Source organism: Archocentrus centrarchus, chromosome 4, assembly GCF_007364275.1.
Source record: "Archocentrus centrarchus isolate MPI-CPG fArcCen1 chromosome 4, fArcCen1, whole genome shotgun sequence".
Taxonomy (NCBI): Eukaryota; Metazoa; Chordata; class Actinopteri; order Cichliformes; family Cichlidae; genus Archocentrus; species Archocentrus centrarchus.
In genome coordinates, this window is record NC_044349.1 from 8634328 (window position 1) to 8654591 (window position 20264).

General features: G+C 40.5%; 3 protein-coding genes across 3 annotated transcripts; 1 reads left to right on the forward strand and 2 right to left on the reverse strand.

Annotated features, from left to right (window-relative positions):
- Positions 1–3191: 3191 nt before the first annotated feature.
- Positions 3192–4705, reverse strand: fkbp2 (FKBP prolyl isomerase 2). The gene is made up of 2 exons (XM_030727420.1): positions 4120–4705; positions 3192–3619 (listed from the first exon to the last, which is right to left on the reverse strand). The coding sequence occupies exon 1, from the start codon at positions 4575–4577 to the stop codon at positions 4161–4163; it is 417 nt and encodes a 138-aa protein (XP_030583280.1). The 5' UTR covers positions 4578–4705; the 3' UTR covers positions 3192–3619; positions 4120–4160.
- A 411-nt stretch (positions 4706–5116) lies between these two features.
- ncbp2as2 (protein NCBP2AS2) lies at positions 5117–10543 on the forward strand. The gene is made up of 3 exons (XM_030727422.1): positions 5117–5242; positions 5337–6191; positions 10525–10543. The coding sequence occupies exon 2, from the start codon at positions 5385–5387 to the stop codon at positions 5688–5690; it is 306 nt and encodes a 101-aa protein (XP_030583282.1). The 5' UTR covers positions 5117–5242; positions 5337–5384; the 3' UTR covers positions 5691–6191; positions 10525–10543.
- meltf (melanotransferrin) lies at positions 9207–19806 on the reverse strand. Its single transcript, XM_030727423.1, has 16 exons — positions 19740–19806; positions 18913–19067; positions 18327–18426; positions 17160–17342; positions 15363–15519; positions 15076–15143; positions 14776–14960; positions 13760–13925; positions 13377–13528; positions 12808–12904; positions 12527–12721; positions 12047–12200; positions 11824–11891; positions 11556–11716; positions 11108–11300; positions 9207–10660 (listed from the first exon to the last, which is right to left on the reverse strand). The coding sequence occupies exons 1-16, from the start codon at positions 19786–19788 to the stop codon at positions 10593–10595; spliced, it is 2151 nt and encodes a 716-aa protein (XP_030583283.1). The 5' UTR covers positions 19789–19806; the 3' UTR covers positions 9207–10592.
- Positions 19807–20264: the final 458 nt, after the last annotated feature.

A 20264-nucleotide genomic window follows, 5' to 3' on the forward strand; every position in this document is an offset into this window, starting at 1 on the left:
TCAGTTGTCACACGGCTTAGTGTGCATTGATTTCAGATCAGTCTGGCCGAGCTCCTTCTGCTGTGAGGCTGGACTGTCTGAGTATCTGATTCGATTGTGATAAAGTGGTGCCAGCACACTTAATCTACTGTGCTGTGTCTTGATCAACCATTCAAAAACACAACAAGTTGGTACTATATTTGTAGTGTTTAAGCATTTTTCTATGGAGTAAAAGGTAGTCCAGACTAATTTGAAGTGAGGAAATATTCCTAACAAAAAAAGTCATCCTGAGACAGAACGAATACTTTAAATAATATATTAAGTAAGAGAGTAGATAAAATTTTATTTACAGTACCAGTCAAATGTTTGGAAACACTTTCTCATTCAATATTTTTTTTTCCTACATTGTAAATTAATACTGAAGTCATCCAGACTATGAAGGAACACATAAGGAATCATGTAGTAAACTTAAAAGTGTTAAACCAAAATATGTCTTACATTTTAGATTCTTCAGAGTAGGCACATTGATTACAGCTTTGCACGCTCTTGGCGTTCTCTCAATCGGCTTCATGAGGTCATCACCTGAAACGGTTTTCCAACAGTCTTGAAGGAGGTCCCGGAGGTGCTGAGCACTTGTTGGCTGCTTCGCCTTCACTCTGCGGTCCAACTCATCCTTAACCATCTCAATTAGGTTTATATCAGGTGATTGTGGGGGCCAGGTCATCTGATGTAGCACTCCATCACCCTCTTTCTTCCTCTTTCTTGGTCAAACAGCCCTTACATAGACTGGAGGTGTGTTTGAATTGTCCTGTTGAAAAACAAATGATGGATGATTTTGAATAAATCGCCAGCAGTGTCACCAGCCAAGCTACCCCTTTTGCCATCATACTTCCTTCTCCATACTTCACGGTGGGAACTACACATGTAGGAACCATCCGCTCACCTTTACTGCGTCTTACAAAGACATGGTGTTTGAAACCACAAATCTCAAATTTGGACTCATCAGACCAAAGGACAGATTTCCACTGGTCTAATGTCCATTCCTTGTGTTCCTTGGCCCAAGCCATTCTCTTCCTCTTGTTGTTCTTCCTTAGAAGGGGCTTCTTTGCAGCAATTTAACCATAATTTAACCATAAAGTTCTAGTGTCACAATACTTGCCATATGACAGCAGAGACAGGTCCCAGCCAGCATACATTGTTCAGTGTTTTTGGAGCCTTCACATATTTGATGCACGCGTTTGAACTGTATGCTAGTAACTAAACGATATGTACCTCTCATCTACTGATGTGTTTTTAAAGTTGTGCATCTTTTATTTGAGAAATGTCCTTAAACCATTTTGTAACCCACAGTAATTCTGGAACTGACAGACAAGCTCCATAAGTACGAGAAATAGAATATAATAACTACAATTTTACAGAAAAATCCCTCATTCTTAAAACACACCTTTATTTAGAGTAATCACAGTATTTGTTACACCAATTCAAGTCAATCTCAATGGAACAAAAGCAATATTTTGTGATGAATTTTATTTGACTATTAATTTAAAATCCAAAGCAGTTCATGAATGACCAAAGACTGCTATAAGTGTTTTATTTCATCAACAAGTTTACGCTCTCTCTCTCTCGCTCTCTGTGTGTTTGCACGTGTGTGTGTGTGTGTGTAGTTTTCCACACATGCCACCAGCATGGACTTTTCTTGTTGTCCCACTTCACACACCCATGATGAAGTGCCTATCTTTCCAAACTATTGGCTCTGTTAGGAAGAGTCGAGCTTCAAAGAGCCAGTAAATTAACCGAGACAATGGGTGACGACAGGTGATTATAGCGTGTTGGTAAATCACAGTATAATGACTACTATGTTAAATCAATTTGCAATAAGGGCCCTCTCTCTCTCCCTCCTAAATACTCCTTTTATAAAATCACAGTACTAGTAGTCAAATACCTGTAGTGTATACAGGTACACTAAGGTATACTGGGTTTTTAATAGCAGACCTGAAACAAAACTCTAATATCAATGGTTTTTAAAGATTTAAATCATACAGTAAGTGGTAAGACAATGCACTGAGAGAAGTCCTTTAAAGACATGTTTAATGACATGATATGATCCATCATAAACTGTCCCCTCTCCATCTCGGACTTGTTGCCTATACCGTAATAAAAAGCTTTTGTATGGAAGTCAAATGATACATAAAGCATACTTCTATACTTCTTTTTTAAATGTCATTACTAACAGAGAATCTAACTTGTAATCAAAAATCTTATGGTTACAAGGAGCATGCAACCCCAAAACTAATAATCTCATTCATGCTGACATTTTTAGTTATTGTGTTATGTCTTGTTTCATAATTTGGAATATTTTCTGTTTTTATTGCTCTCTAGCAGCTGCCTTATGATCTCTGTTATTTTGTAGCATTGTTGCACAACACTGGCCACAGGCAACAAAAAATATCTTGGACTGGGACTGTCCGAAGTATAAAAAGTTTTGCTTTAGCAATAAAGTGGCCCACAGTGAATCAGTAAATGATGTTGAGTAATTTTCAGCATGTACCATCAAAATATGTGCAGTAGAGGGTTAAACTGAAACACAGTCACGTGACAGCTGAAGCACTGAAGCCTGAAGTTGTGTGAGATGTGGTGCCACGCTATTGGCTGCTGCCCGGCCACTAAGGGATGGGTGCTTCCTCTTTTGTTTTTCTTGTTTCAAGTTAAAAAAAAAAAAAAAAATTAAACAAACTGTGTTTTGTGACAGGCTGCTAGTAACAAAATGCCTGAAGACACAATTCAAAATTTGTTCTTTGCTAAGTTGTCTGTTATGTGCAGAGACAACACTGGTTCGTCCCTTGAGATATGTTCCCGTTCTACGGTTCAATGAGACATAAGTCAGTGTTAAGTGACTTAAACAAAAAACATTCCTCTGAAAAAGGTCAGGTACAAGGACTGAAAGATATTCAGAAAGCCTGGAGCGGACTGAGACCACTTTAAGAATGACACAAGTCTGGCTCTTTGGAAACACAAAGAAATGAGTGGTGCCTTAAGACTTTTGCGTAGTATTGTATGCAATTATTTTTGGAACAGCAAAATAAAGAACTGTATATAGTGCATGAGGTCTTCTAGTCCCCATCCATGGAAGATGTAGGTAAAATAAGTTTATTTCAAATTAGAACAAAAACCTTAATACTGTAAAACAAATAAAAACAAGAAAACTTCAAAAGTTCCAGTGAAGTCAAAATTTTATTATCATAATTCAAATTCTTAAAGGGAAAAAAAATGCATCTGAATCTGACCCCGGCCCCGCTTTAGACTAAATTATTTCCTGGGAAAAAAAAAAACAAAAAACAAAACAATGTAGAGATATGAATAAACCTCCTCACAGAAAATTAAAAACAGAAATGAGATGAAGAGACGAGGCATGATGACGTGAGCCCGCAGCCAAATACTGAATGTAGCGGCTTCCTGTCAACTCTCCTAGAGTTTAGCAGGAACATACAGCTGCGTTCTTGTATCAGATCAACTTCAATTCAATAAGTCACAGCCAGTAGAAAGAATACAGGAGCATCGCTGACTCTTCTCTCACATTTGCCTTTTAATCTTCACCAGAGGTCACATGGTCTCCACTTAATGCCCCAGCACCTCCTGGAACCTAAAAATGAAGACAAGTCAAAACACATATTGGTATATTCACTGTAAAAATTATGCCTCATACAAGGAAATCAATACAGTTTTACTGGACAGGACTAAACACTCATGTTATTCAAAGCAGCCAGTGTCTCTCAGTCTAATCGATGATAATAAAAGGGCATCAACACCTCAACAAATCCTCAAAGTTCTTCATAGGCAGTAGAGCGAGTTTGGGTTCCATAGTTAAGTGGTGTTGTCCATGTATCTTACAAGCTGCTAAAAATGCTTTCTAATTGAATCTGACCTGATCTGAGATCTACGTGAGCCACCTTTAGGTAAACCAGCACTCTCAAAGCAGCGGTCCTTTTTGCAAACAGCTTGCCCCGGACTTTGCCTATGTGCAGTTTCAGCAATCAGGTGCACTGCCAAGTGGCCCCAGCAGCTTTAAGTAGGTTAATCAAACCATGCTCCCAATAAACCTCTCTCTGAGACCAGATGGCACAGGTACCTACACCACCTCACCTTTCTCAGAGCCGTCTTTCTTTATCGCCGTCTCTTCTTCGTCAGAGTTCGGATCTCCTCTCAATGCTCAGCAGCTCCACTTCGAAAATGAGCGTCGCTCCTCCGGGGATCTTCGGAGGGGCTCCCCGGTCTCCGTAGCCCAGCTCTGCGGGGATGACCAGCTTCCTCTTCTCGCCCTCGCACATGCCCAGCAGGCCCTGGTCCCAGCCTTTGATAACCTGACCGGTGCCCAGGGTGAAGGTGAAGGGCCTGTCGCGGGGAATGCTGCTGTCAAACTCCGTGCCGTCCTCCAGCTTGCCCGTATAGTGCATGTTCAGCACGTCTCCTTTGCGGGATTTGATGGGGCAGTTGTCCACTCGCTTCTTGATGCCGATCTGCAGCTTCTTCTTCTCGGCTCCACTCACCGCCGATGGGCTCAGGGACAGCACCGCCACCGCGAACAGCAGACACACCCGCATAGCTGCAGACCGCGAACAGTGACCTAAGATAAAGACTCACCGAGCAAAATATAGGGGAGAATGAAAAAGGGAAATGAACAGGAAATCTATTTGCTAAAGCGGATGTGCGTAAGATACGACCGGATGTAGTTTACCGGGTCGTGTTGCCAGAAAGAACATCCGGGGGAAAAAAAAAAAAAGATGAACTTGTATTCCGATCGGGAGATTTGAGTGAATGAAAAAAAAAAATTATATATATATATATATATATATATATATATATATATATATATATATATATATATATATATATATTACTCTTCAAGTGTGTTTTGTGCTTTGTCATACATTCTGTATAATGACAATAAAGGCATATATTCTATTTCGGGCAGTTTGTAATTCTCCATCAACTTAAATGTATAATTTAGGACTTAAAAATCATAGCAGCCGTCCTAAATAAAGTTCAAACCCTTTTACATTCGTGAAATGTTTTTTGGATTTGTATGCTTGTTCTTTTTTTACCTTAGTAATATGAAATCTAGTCACCTAGAATATCCTATGTGATCCCAGGAAGGCAGACGCTCAACGATCGTGTTCCTATACGGAGCCATTTAAACTACGAACTCAAAACCGACTTCAGCTTCCTGTCCTCCATTGTGGCTCAGCGGTCACCTGGTCCACCTGAGGTAAGTCCACTTTTTTCCTGTGTAGTTAAACTTGTATCGACACATTTAGTGTCATAGGCGGAGCTCGCTAACCTGAACTCTGGGGTCATTACAGGGCTGATATACGCGGGGCGCAGCTCATAGCTAACAGCCAGCCGCCGCAATGCTCGCTCGCCTGTTAGCGTCGCTCATCAGCAACCTTCACGTCGTTGAGAAGTTGGCGGAGTCTCGTCCGATTCGCAGGGCGGCCCAGATCACAGCCTACGCCATCACCAAGGCTCAGATAGCCGGACGGGATGCCTCGGAGCGGGTTCTGCGCTCCCAGACGCTGCGGCAGGTGCGGGACGAGGCCGGGAAAGTCCCCGGGGACCTGGGGGAGATGAGCGGCCGCCTCAGGAGAGTCCGAGACACGTTTGTGAATGAGGTGAAGGAAGGGTGGAAGGACGGCTCCAGGCAGATCAAGAAATAAGGAGGACGTGACTGGAACGCTGCTGTTTGAACTAAAGGAGAAGTGTTAGAGGACTGTCTTAGCAACACACAGAGACGGCGTGCATATTAACAGCCACCATCAATGTGGGCTCATGTGGCTGGCAATGATGTCTGTACTCACCTGGAATCCGTGGAGATGGTTTATAATAAACTGTGGTTAGAGAAATAAATGTCTTTTCAGATTTCTGAGAACACAAAGGGAACTTGAAGTGTGTTTTTCATCTCCCTGAAACCTCTGGAAAAATGGGGACTGTGATGGTAATTTGATGTGGACACATTTAAGATAAGTTAAGTAAAAACGCCTTGTATGTGAACACTCTTCAGACCGCCTTGTTCACATTAATCCATTGTACAAAACAGCTCACTCTTCCTCCACCTGTAATCTACCTGCAACACATCCTGCCAATGAGCATTTATGGCTCGGTGTTTGTAGTGTAAAAAAAATGCTCATATACAGTGAGGTGTGTGTGTGTGTGTGTGTGTATATATATATATATATATATATATATATATATATATATATTAGACAACAAATTGACCTTTAGAAGTGATTCTGTGAATAAAGATTATAATTTATAAAAGCACTTGAACTGCAAGAATGTGTCTACTGATTATATTTGCAAATAGTATGTTATCTTTAATAATGTTTAGAGGGAACATGTTATGCACTTTTGTATAAATGTATAAGAAAATGTGATTCATCAGACCAGGCCACCTTCTTCCATTGCTCCGTGGTCCAGTTCTGATGCTCACATAGATACTTTATTGATCCCGAAGGAAATTAGGGCAGCCAGCACAATATGCCCTAATTTCCTTCGGGATCAATAAAGTATCTATCCCATCTCAATCTAATAAATGGAATCCAAGCAATCGAGGTAGCTGTATAAGTTATACAAACTATACTAACAATATAGACTAACAAATTATACAAACTATACTAAGTTGTACAGGGGCTTAGTGCCCTGAAAACAAAGAATACAGGGATATTCATGTGTCTGAAAAGTGCAATATACATATACAAATGGATAGTCATCAGATCATAGATGTGCAACAATGCAGTGCAGTAATATACTGTAGTAAAGTGATAAAGTGTCTCCTGAGTGAAGCATTAAAAAGTATGATGGCTCTTGAGCAGTTCTGTGAGAGTAGCCTTCCACTGAACATACTCCGTTTTGTTATACTGGTGTGTAATGGGTGACTGTCATTGTCCATGATAGAGAGCAGTTTGTCCAATGTCCTCCTCTCTGCCTCTGTGGTCAGAGTCCAGCTCCACTCCAACCACTGATCCAGCTTGCCTGACCAACTTATCCAGCCTCATCGTATCTCTCTTCTTTATACTGCCTTCCCAGCACACCACCACACAGAAGAGAATGTTGGCAACTATAGATTGGCAGAACATCTGCAAGAGTTTTCTGCAGATGTTTATTTCCTCCTCAGGAAATAAAGCCAGCCCTGCCCCTTCCTGTACAGTGTGTCTGTGCACACCGCCAAGTCTAGTTTGTTGTCCAGTGGCAGACTAAGATACTTGTAGGTCCTCACCATCTCCATCTCTCCATATCAACCCCCCCCCCCAATAGCAAGTGGCTGTGGGGTTGGTCCAGACCTACTGAAGTCGACTTCCATCTCCTTAGTCTTGGATGTGTTCAGCAGTAGTTGGTTCAGTTGGCACCATTCCACAAAGTCATCCACCAGACTCCTGTACTCATCCTCCTGTCCACTCCTGACATACCCAGTGATGCCCATTGTTGGGACAAGGGTCACTCTGACTGGTCTGCAGCTGTGCAGCCTCATACACAACAAAGTGCAATGCACTGTGTATTCTGACACCTTTCTATCAAAACCAACATGAACATTTTTGGCAGTTTGAGCTACAGTACCTCATGGATTGGACCACACAGGCCAGCCTTCATTCCCCACGAGTATCAGTGAGCCTTGACCACCCATGACCCTGTGGCTGGTTTACCACTGTTCCTTCCTTGGACCACTTTTGATAGATGCTGACCTCTGCAGACCGAGAACACCCCACAAGAGCTGCAGTTCTGGAGATGCTCTCACCCAGTCGTCTAGAAATCACAATTTGGCTTTAGTCAGATTTGCTCAAATCCTTACACTGCCCATTTTTTTCAGCTTCTAACACATTACCTTTGAGGACAAAATGTTCACTTGCTCCCTGATAAATCCCACCCACTAACAAGTGGCATGGTGAATCAGTGTTATTCACTTCACCATTCAGTGGTCATAATGTTATGCTTGATCTGTCAGTCTGAACCAACTCCAGGACTGAGCAGTCTTTGAAACTTATCAAATGTTTATGGTTGTTCTATAGGTTTCTATATCATGGTAACATGTAAAAAAAAATTATAATCTGGCCATGACTGTGATACCCAAATCAGTGTGACAATACAGGATTTCTAACAAGACCACGTGTGAAAATCTATAAATACAGTACACTCACCGGTCACTTTGTTAGGCACACCTTGCTGGAACTGGTGTCATGCCAAAAAATAATTGATATTTAAACTGTTTTGTTGATTTCAGTTATGCCAACCATATCTCTCATGAATGATATCAAGTGACTGTGGCAGAAAGAACATTTACATCAGAAATTAAAAGCTGCAATCAGTTTTTGACAAAGTGACTTAACAGTTCTACATGGATACTTTAACAAAAAGGACATAACTGCACAGTAGTTACAATGATGCAGTCAAAGGATACTTGAAAAAGGGGTAATTTCTTTGTTTTATAAATAACAAATCCTGTTGACTTCAGCTTATTTGCAAATTTAAGCAAGACATTAGATATAAAATTATAGTACAAACATGTAAGTGAGTCCGTGTGAATGTTTCCTCAGTTTCCTGTTCTTATCTGACAGGAATGGCACCCGGTGTGGTCTTCTGCTGCTTTATCCATATGCTTCAAGGTTCAGGGTGTTGTACATTCACAGATGCTCTTCTGCATACCTTGGTCTAAACAAGTGGTTATTTGAGTTACTGTTGCCTTCCTATTAGCTGAAAGAAGTCTGCCCATTCTCCTCTGACATCAATAAGACATTCTCACCCAGAGAACTGACGCTCATTGGATATTTCCTTTTTTTTCAGCCATTCCCTGTAAACTCTAGAGATGATTCTGTGGGAAAATCCCAGTAGATCAGGAGTTTCTGAAGTACTCAAACCAGTCTGGCCTCAACAACAATATCATGTTTAAAGTCACCTAAAATCACCTTTCTTCCCCAGTCTGATGCTCAGAGCTTCAGCAGGTTGCCTAAGTCTACCAAAAAAAGTGGCCAATGAATGTATGTTACAAATGGAGACATCCTACTTCTATTAGTGATGTTACATTTTATTACACAACTACTACACACACACACACACACAAAAAAAATAGCCTCACGTGGAGAGAAAAAACTGACAAAAAAGAAAAAATTCTAACTAAAAGTAACAGCTCAACAGAGTGCATTTTGCAGTATAGAGCTTTATTTAATTTGAATGAGCTTTATGTAGCAATACTTGTGCAGACGCACTGGCCTGGCAACTAAATATTAGTTACATGTTCCATCATTTCACATAGAAATAACTGTCTTATCATGAGGAAGAGAAGGCATTGGTTTCTGACAACATGAGTCAGTACATATACACTGATATGGCACCTGAACTTCATATAAAAATAAATCTCTGAACATAGGAAAAATACACATCCAATCAACATTTTAACAACAGGAAACAGCATCAAGCACAAGTACAGTGGATCTGACCAAAAACAGTTAGTCAATGTTAGAGAGAGGCATTTCTGGAGTGAGTTGTTTGTGTAAGAAGACACAAAATCGGATTCTTGAATGATTAAAAAAGTTTAAATGTTTTAAAAAGTTTAAATGACCCAAATCAAAATTCTTTAGCTAACACTCATCTTTGATTTCAGCATGAATCACACGATGTTTTCTTCATGTTCTTCCCAAAGTTGATGGAACCTGACACAGTGTGCCAGCTCTACTCACTCCATTTATTTATAAACTAAAATGTGCAGAAAAGCGCTGCAGGGTGGGGAATTTATTGTCTGCTGATACTGGTGTCTAATCAAAAGCATAAGATTACGATCAATAATAAGAGAAAGCAGATTTCACTGTATAGCTACAGCCTTGATCACACTATTTATCATATTAAATTGCTAATATCTGAGGAGAATACATGAAGCAGACAGCCTATGGATGGACACTGAGTCATCCATCATTACACAATTGCCAGCGCAGCTTCGTGTGGGGGTCACACTAGTGCATATTCACTGATATGGCATTAGCTTACAGTAGCAAACAGCATGGAGCAAGAGAAAGGCGGTGTTCATTAGCAGTATTCACAGTGCGAGTGGCAGCAAAGCATCAATGTGGCTTTCATACTCACAAGAAACCTTTGGAAACAGACTGCAAAGCTAGCTTTGGAGAGACAGTGTTGCATCAACCACCACAGTAACAGATGGCAGCACATGCACTGATATGGCAGCTCACCTTTAGTAAACAAAGTGGCAGCAACACCATCCCCCATTTTAATCACTATGGCAGGAAATCTAAGCTGTCCTTCTCATATCTCTGCCACAAAAGTAAGAGGCAGTTTCTTCAGTACTGGCACCACTCAAATCTAAAGGCAGTTCCAACATGCCGTCCTCTTGTGTGTTAAATTAACATACAATCAGGTACACATAATGCACAGAAACAGAAGGGAAAGAGCTCCCAGAGCAGTGAGTAAAGCTGTGGTGGGTGGTTTGAGTGGACAGCAGTCAGGAGGGTTAAAGCCTAGACATTCATATTATCTATAAATGGGGAAAAGGTGTGTGTGTGTGTGTGTGCGCGTGTGTGTGTGTGTGTGAAGGGGGGGGGGGCTGTGTCATGCTGTCTTTACATCCAGAAGTTGGTCAGCATGAAGCTGAACAAGGCCATCAGCAGCACCCACACAGAGGACACCACTGGGGAAGGAAAGAAATCAAAGAAATATTAGAGGCTGTACATAAGACCCATTTTTCTCTTGATGAAGCAAGCCACAGGACAGATGGCCAGTTTTTAATCCCTTATAAACTGGAACCAGCTTTCCTTAACTTTGGATAAGTTTCCATTTCCTCAATCTGTTCATTTTTTGTCCATCAGTGCAACTTTCTGCATCAGACTTTAAAACAGAGTTTATCACAACTGCACTCGAGCATTTTCAACCTAAAAGAAGCTTGTTTCATTCCATTTTCCATTATCTGTGTAATACTTGTGTGAACATGCCATATTAAAATAATTAACATCTTTTTTGTTTATCCTTAAACCCATACAGATAGGCTAGCAATTTTCCTGTTTCCAGTCTTTATGTTAAGCAAAGCTACTACCTGTAGCTTCAGATTTAGCATACAGAGGTAGGATGGTAGTGTCACCTGCACTCGATGAGCTGCACTCCAAGTCGACCAGTGAATCCAAGTAGACCTGGCCCAGCCACTCCTGGTAGGTCTTTTTGTCAGCTACACCCACAAGGCGGACGGTGGAGTCTTTAAAAATAAGATCTGTGCCTTTGTACTCCTGCGAGTCAAACAGCCTGAAAACAGGAGCTGTGTCACTGCCAAAATATCTCTACAGAGAAACACATTAAAAAAGGGGAAAATTAGAGGAAGAAACACACTTGACAAAGTAACTCATCACTGAGATGCTTCTGGCAGCCCAATTTCAATTCTCAGATTTCAGAGCATCCCTGAGTGCACCACCACCAAAAAATCCCAAAACTCGTATTGTAAAGGATTTCTATGTATCCCAAGCACATTTTAAGTCTTTAAATGCACTTTCTTCCTTACTCACTCTCACACAGTACATTCAGATGAACAGCGTTACCTGTGCACGGTCCAGAAGTCCATAGATGGCATGAATGTTCATGTCCGGTCGTACCATTACGGCGTGGGAAGGGACTCTGCCCAGGTTACAGTCTCTGTACTGCGTTACCTCGGCTTTACCTCCAGAGGGACAGAGTAGCTGGAAATCTGTAGAAAGCAGACCTAAAGCCCACAAGTAAGGTGACTGACCTCAGTACACACGTATTCGCCCTTAAATTAGGAGACTTTTAAAAGATGAATATGTTAAAGCCTGATGTTCCTTGTCTTACCATCAGTGTTTTGGAGGACAGTAGAATGCTTGATGAAAGCCACATCTCCGTCTCCATTTGCCAGACACCTGAAATAAACAGATAAACATATACAGGTGTGGCATGAGTGCAACAAATGAACATGTTTGCACAGAACAGGGTAAAAAATGGCTTCTTTCAGTGTACAAATCCAGTTTTCCCGATGAGGCACAGTGGGCTTGTTTTTTTTGGTTTTTTTTAGTACCTTAAGGCACCGTCGTAGCCATCATAACGGTCCTTTCCTTTCTCGCATTTGTTCTTTCCTGACTCGTCTCCCACACAGAGTTCACACAGGTTGCTGGGGAAACCGGGTTGATTTGCACCTGGCACACAGCTCTTGCCGAAGAAGTCCCCAACAGCTAAGCATTGTGGGAAACAAAAATACTAAGTAAGAGACTGGCCTGGCTCTATCTGAGGTAATAGAAAAAGAAATCATTCCACCAATGTCACAGATGGAGCATAGATGTGGCTCAAATTTAGAAATGTAATTAGGGTTGTAATAATTTGGAGAATCCTGGTAAGTGGCATCATGGGAAATGCAGGATAGAGGCTTTAAAAAGTCATATTTAAGAAACTAAAGGTAATACAGTTTTATTAGAGCCTGTGCTACAAATGCTCACAGTTTTCTGTATTTGTCTCCTGACCACATGAGCTCACACCTCTGTAACACACACATCAAGCTAACCTTGGGGTATCTGACACTGTTTTGGGCTAATCAGGCCTGTCTCTATCAGAACTGCTACGGGAATGTTCCAGCCAGCTGTGCGGCCATATCCAGTGTGACAGGAGCGACGGCCGCGCAGGTCGGCGAGGTTACGAATGTCAGCACTACTCTTTTTCACGACTGCAACTGCGTAGTAGATGGAACCGTCACGGTCATCTGGAGAAAGAAATAAAAAAGACACCTGTATAAATGCTCCTTAGCTTTGAAACCAGACGAGCATGGCTGTCTTTGTTGTTTTTTACCTGTGTAGCTCTCGCCAGTAGCAGGGATCAAGCCATAGTCTTTGCCCGCTGTGTAGATATAACCTCCATCCAGAGTGATGGCATCGGCCTCATTGTTCTATAAAAACATGAAAAGGAAGAGTGGGGTTAAAGACGCCAAAACTGCTAGAATAGAGTTTAGTTTGTTTACTTCCCATGAAACTGTGTTTTCCGTGGGGCTGAAGTGTAATAGCTGTCTGAGATAAGTACGTAACAAATATATTGGTATCTGTATCTATGTGTATGCTTACTGAGAGGTAACAAGAAAATGTACTTGAGAGGTTAAGATACTTCCCAGCAAACATGCCCCCTTGTGGAGCCCGTATGGCCAGACTCTGATGGTTCACAGTGGACAGCCCACTGTGAGCCCCAGTACAGGCCCCATCTGGGCTCCCCACACTGTGGGGTATAGCTAAATGGATGGCAATATTATATTATGCTGTGGCAAAACGCAACTTTGTATTACATTATGTGTTTGCGGGGAACTGAATGGGATGATCTGACTTAAGATGATTTTAAAGACTAAGAACCAGCAATGAGATATCTGTTACCTTGATTTTCATCATGCAGTCAGTCACTGAGTCCCCATAGGTACAGGTGATTTTTGGAGTTAGATCTTTACTTTGGAAGTTCAGGCCCATGTCAGCGCACTTCTGTTGCTCACCGCTGGACAACACGCACCACCGCAGGACATTTGGGATTTCTATTATGGGAGATGGCAAGGTTGTGAAGACAGATAAACAGGTTTATAGGCATGCATGGGTAAATTGCAATTTAAAATGAAATGTTTAGCATTACATTACATGCTGTGCATTTATATATACAGTATATATTTTAACAAAAAAGCATTCTGATAATAAATATAGTTTAACATCAAAATAACAATTTTGAAATGTAACTAGGATATTTTAAGTTAGCTAATATACCGCTTTACCTTTGGGATTACAGTCCATGGCCTTCAGAGCATTATAGTACTGATCACCCATCCATTTCTTAGGTTCATCTGAGTCAGCTGCCTGAAATGTGGTGGTGAAATTCGAGAAAAGCACAGTTCCTCCTCCATAATCCGCAGATGAAAACATGGGGAAGTTTGACTTTGCCTGCAAATAGGAGGTCAATATAAATCACTGCAAGTGGAAATATCTGTCTTCTCCTGATTGTAGTGGTTCTAAAATACAAGATCATGTAAAGGTTAATGTGGTTAAATCTCACTGTGTCTTAAAATACTTTTACACCTGATTCCAAACTCAACAACTTAATAACTGCGTGGAATTACAAGCAATATGTTGAGGCATTTCATGTGCCAGTATTTATATTTATAAACTACTATTTTCAATGGCAGCTGGTGAGGCAGAACAAGGGATGGAATAATTATTGCAAATGGATTTAACAGGTTTTAATGCTAATATTCACACAATTCTGATTCATTGTTGAGCTGGCGTTTAATGCAGACTTGAGGTAAGTCTCCTCCAATCCCAGCCAACCTCCAGTTTGAACCCTTAAGCACACACACACACACACACACACACACATACAAACACACCCACACTCTACATTGGAGTTGGAGCACTAATTCATTCCTGTAACACTTACACCAGTTTCTTATACAATAATAAATATAAGCAATCTCACTCCAAAGTTAGAGTAGTGGCTATTATGGAGTTTTTAATAATTTCATATGATTTTCATCATCATTCAGGCTTTCTCAGCTATGGGGTTGGGAATCTGTTGTTAGTGGCAAGTATAGTTAAGCCAATGTGCTTCAGATTGTCGAACAACACACTTTTTCAACATTACTAACAGCATTAGAAAAACTATAAAGAAACTCATCAACTAGTTTTTTTTATGTGACATAGTTAGATTCAGGCTTAACCACACATCTGTAGGACTGACAAGCACATAAACATAAACATGTCTGAATATTGCCAAGGAGGGTCTGTTTGGACCTACCAGGCCCTCCATCAGGATGTCAAACACCACCGAGGGAGTGATGTCATTTCTGACCACAACACCGCGAGATGGGACCCGGACCAGATGGCACCTGCTCCACTGAGAGACAGGAGCGCGACTGCTATCAGGACACAGCAATTCATAGTCCGATGACTTCAGTGATTGTGCCCAGGTTGGACCACGACCTAGTGAAGCAGTACCTGGTTAGCTAACATGCATTCTGACCAGCTAGCTTACTACGGCATTAATGACATAATAACCAACTATTGTGTGTCTACCCATAACTAACTAGGACGTTACCATCAGTGTTTTCCTCCACAGTCGTGTGTTTGATGAAAGCCACATCTCCAGCATCATCAACCAAACACCTACAGAGACGGAGAACAGGAGAAGTTAAGATTTTAAAGTACAAGCTATTAAAAATATCTTCAGTCGTCAGTTTTTACACAAAACTATTCTACTTAAAAATGTTGATATAATGGCAAATTAATAATTTAATATTTGGTGTGAAAAGTGAACAAACATTAACACTACTGCACTTATACCTAACAGTGTGTCTGCTGTGTAAAAGTGTAATGAGTATGAACCTGAAAGCTCCTTCGTAGCTATAGTACATCTCATTGCTGCTCATCTCACAGACGTGCTGCCCGCTCCCATCTCCTCTGCACAGCTGACACAGAGACTTAGGGTCACCATTTTCGTTAGCTCCAGGGATACAGCTCACACTGAAGAAATCTGCAACACCTGATACACAAACACACACGTGCAAAGTAATGCTATGTGACATGCCATGTGCATGCTAATAAATTATACTATAGATAACTGCACCTTCAGAAGTGGGTAAATTTGACTTCTTTTAGAACATATTTGTAGCTTTGTTATCAAAATCTATTTTTATTGTTCTTTGAATTTTTGATTTTGACACACAGAAAGCTTGTAAAGATAATGCTCACAAGGCAAACTCAGCCAGCTGTGTCACCATTAGCATTTGAATATTGTTCCTACAGAATTCATACACCAATGTGTGTGTGCATGCTGCTAAAATGCTGTAGCTAAATAGGGTGGCTAAAAAAAAAAAAAAGGTAGTTAGGAGGTGACAGACAGAAACATAGAAAATTAACTAAAATAAATAGCAGGCTTTTACACTGAAAACTATAACATGCTTACATTTCTGTAACTAAATAATGATTTTGAAAACATAATTCACTATGGTCATCCTCCATTAGCTTTCAGGCCAGCTCCCAGTTTGGATTCAGGGGACAGACACCCTCTCTATTTTTAAGATTAGCCTTAAAACTTTCCTTTTTGATAAAAGTTATAGTTAGGAGTGGATCAGGTGACCCTGACCCTCCCTTAGTTATGTTGCAATAGGCCCAGGCTGCTGGGTTTTCCCATGATGCACTGATTCTTCACTTGGTTTATACACCACTCTGCATTTAATGATTAATTATTATTAATCTCTGGTTCTCTGTCTTTTGTCTCTCCCTCCTCTCCCTGCCAATTGGTCACAGCAGATGGCTGGATGGTTCTGCTGGAGGTTTCTTCCTGTTAAAAGGGAATTTTTCCTCCCCACCATCACCAAGTGCTTGTTCATGGGGTGTTGCTTGTTCATTGCTGGGGTTTTCTCTTGTTATTGTAGCATGTTTACCTCCCAATATACAGCATCTTGAGGTGACTTGTGTTGTGATTTGGCACTATATAAATAAAACTGAATTGAAAAAATTTAATTGAAAAAAAAAAAAGAATCAGCAGCCTTGGCCTATTGCAGCATAACCTAGGGATTGTTCAGGATCACGTGATCCAGCCCTAACTATAAGCTTGATCAAAACAGTAAGTTTTAAGCCTTATCTTAAAAATAGAAAGGGTGCCTGTCTCCCCAACCAAAACTGGGAGTTTGTTCCACAGAAGAGGGACCTGAAAGCTGAAGGCTCTGCCTCCCATTCTGCTCTTAAATAAGTCAGCAGTCTGAGAGCAAAGAGTTCTATTGGGGTGATAGGGTATTATGAAGATGTCACCTGATTATTCTAGGCCTTTTTTGTAATAAGAAGAATTTTAAATTCAGTTCTGCTTGATCCCTGTCAGTACTCTAGCTACATCATTTTGTAGGAATGGGGTTGACACATTGATTGTCTGGAGGAAGTAACTATTAAAGGTAACTCAGAAAGATCAATCGGAGAGAAAGAGTAAAACAATACCAGTAGTACTGAAATGGTGACCTATGTTTCAGTTCCTTAGGCTGTGTTTGTCCCGGTCACCTGATCTTATACCTGCCTACTCATCTGTTCCTGATTACCCCATCAGATTCATAGGTATCTATCAGATGTAATGTGGTTTTCTGTCTAAAATAACAACATATTGAAACACATTAAACATGCTATTCGTACCCTGTGTGAAGTTGCAGCCCATCACAGACATGTAGCCTTTGTCTATGAAGTACCCTATAGGCATGTTCCAACCAGCAGTTCGACCTTTTCCGGTGTGACAGCTCTTCTTTCCATCCAAGTTGTTGATATGGATGCCAGAGTTTGCCTTTTTCACCACAGCAACGGCATAATAGGTGGTGACAGCTGAAGCAAAAAAAAAACCAAACAAACAAAAAAAAAAACAAAGAAGGAAACAGCAGGTGTTAGCAATCATTGTATGATACTAAAACTTCTAAGCTTGCTTGGGCAACAGCATGCTGTCTGACATGATGGCGTTGCACTCTCATTATCAGGGAACAAAGATCCCTGGGTCAAAGTATAGCCTACCACTTCAGTTTGGAAATATCCTACATGTCATATTATAATCAGGGTTTAACAGGTGTCATAATGTGTCACACTTGTATGCAATTACTCTCGCTTATCCTTGGTAGACATTAAGGATGATATGGGTTAATCACATCAGGTATTAATATGTATTACTTGCCATCTATTCTAATAAAAACAGGGATCATTAATTTTAGATGAGACAGAAGATATAAAATCACTAGTCTGCCATGATATAAATCACAGATGAGAGTTTAAATTCTGTAGCATTCAGAAGATTCTTTTTGAGTCTTTAAAAAAAAACTTGTAATCACTAGATTTTGAGGTCTCAACTGGATTTTTCTTACTTTATTTTTCACATACTCCTTCAGCATTTCAGGCTAGTTTTTGGTAAATAATGACACAGTGTAACATTTCCTGTGTTCCTGTTCATCATCTGAAGTTGTATTTAAATAATTTTAGAACCTGGATCAGGCTATTAGGTTGAATTATTATTATAATTATATAATAATAATTATTATAATTATTATTATGTTGAGGGTGTATTTTACATTGACTGTAGCTGTGGCCAAAAAATAGTGACTACAGCATTCCAAAAAAAAAAAAAAAATCACATTTATTCATATTTTGTATTATTTAAACAAGCAGGGGGTGATGGAAGGCCCTTTCTTACACTTTGTCAGCCTCCTGTATTCATGCTAAGCTAAGCTAACAACCTGCTAATTATTCCCTGTAAAACAAAAGAAAAAATGACAGACTGAATTTCAACCACATGACGCTGGTTATATTAATTTTTAGTCTTACAGCCAGCCTGTGATTCACTGGCAGCCACCTTGAAGGAAACGGTCTTCCCCAGGTTGTAGATGTCTTTGGCAGACAGAGACAGGGCATCAGCTTCCTTTCTCTGCAGAGAAGACATGGGACTGTCAGCACAAACAGCGTCAAACTGAATTGCACATTACTCATTAACTTGAGCACTGCAAAGATGATAACTGATCTCAAACCATTCCTACAAAAGGCTTTAAAATAAACTGGATGAAACAGGCTTTTCAAACGTAATAGCTATTTGATATTTCTCCATAGCATTCAAAATGCATTCTCAGTCATACTTCACTAGTTCACCTTTTGGTAACTGGAATGTTTTGTTTTCAGGTCAGAAGCCTCCCAGTATGTGGTTTTCATAAAAAAAAGAGTGCTTTGTGCTGATAACAGATCACAAAGCTCATTCCATAGGAGTTCTCTTGTTATCTTAAGTCTGACTGCATGTTCTGGTGCCCATTTTATCAGCTTGTAATGGGTCCTCGTTGGCCTCACATGACTCAAAGGTTATTCAAGGTTTTTGAGTTCAAAGAATCTCGAAAAGTTTGATTTCCCACTATCTCAATCTTACGTGCAGTTTCTGACCGCACTCCTCCACCGAGGCTGCGTTGACACAGGTGATGGAGGGACGGATGGCAGCTGTGCTGAAAGCCTGCGACATGGCCTGACATTTCCTCTGCTCATTCTGAGAGATGGTGCACCACCTGATGGTGTTCTGGCCAAACACTGCAGGAGAGATAGCCAGAGAGAGCTGCTATGATTCTGGCATATTAAACTATTGCAGCAAATGACTCACAAATATGATCCTGTAATCTCTTCTATTATATTCTGCCTCAGCACGGCTGTTCCCAGCATTGGAGTTGGGATCTCAAAAGGGCTGTGAAATGAGCGACTAAATGGGAAAAGTAACATATTTTTACTTGACAAATCACATTCATTTTCTCAGATATTTTTCTCTGTAGTATTGCAGTAAGTTCTGGATAGTTTTATTTCTCCAGAATAGGGGGTTATTAGTAGGAATAGCTTTACTTTTATTGGTCATCAGTTACTAAGTATGTAACCAGAAATAATCATAATAATACAAAAAGGTGAATGTCTTTCTGCTTTATAGTTTCTTTTAACCAGCATTTCCCTTTTTGTTTTCTCCCCTAAATAACTTTGTTGCATGCAATTTATTTTGTATTATTGTTGGTGGAGAGTCTATTCCAAATGTTATTACCTCAAAGGTTTCCCATATAATGTACAGAATATTCATTCACTTGAATTACATGATCACCCACTTAGAGCCACCACATAGTCTTTGAATCAATATTTAACAAAGAAATTGTTAATATAATAACAGTGTGGTGCTTATTTTGTACATTTACAGCAGATTTAGGTTTATAAAGCAGGTCTTACCAGTGTGTAGTATTAGCAGTAGCACTCCGACTGTCCTCCACATGGCCATGGCCTTGTTCTTGCTCCCTCTCCGCTAGATAAAACCTCCTTTCTCCTCTCCTCTCCTCAGCTTTATACTGTGACTTCTGAGTCAAAGTCCTTCTTGTATAGCCAAGACTCAGCTTAAAGTCCACATGTAAAGCCTGAAAAAGGCTGTACTTTCCACTGTTTTACAACTCAGACACCTATAACAGTGTCCTGCAGCGATTGCAAGACTATTAGCTCAATTTTTTTTGTAGACTTTAAGGAGTGTGCCTCCCTGGTTTACCAGGTCTGACACGTCTCTGCTGCCACTGCCTGGCTGCGGGCCAAAGCCTGGACAGAGAGGTCTTTTTACAGTGCGGACCCCACCTCTGCTTTCTCCTCACTCCTCTCCTTGACTAGTGTGGTGCTTTTCCACTAATGTGCAAAAAGGAAAGAAGGAATTCAGGCCAGCACAGTGAGGTTGTTGGTGGCTGACTCACTGCTTTGGCCCCTGAGACAAAA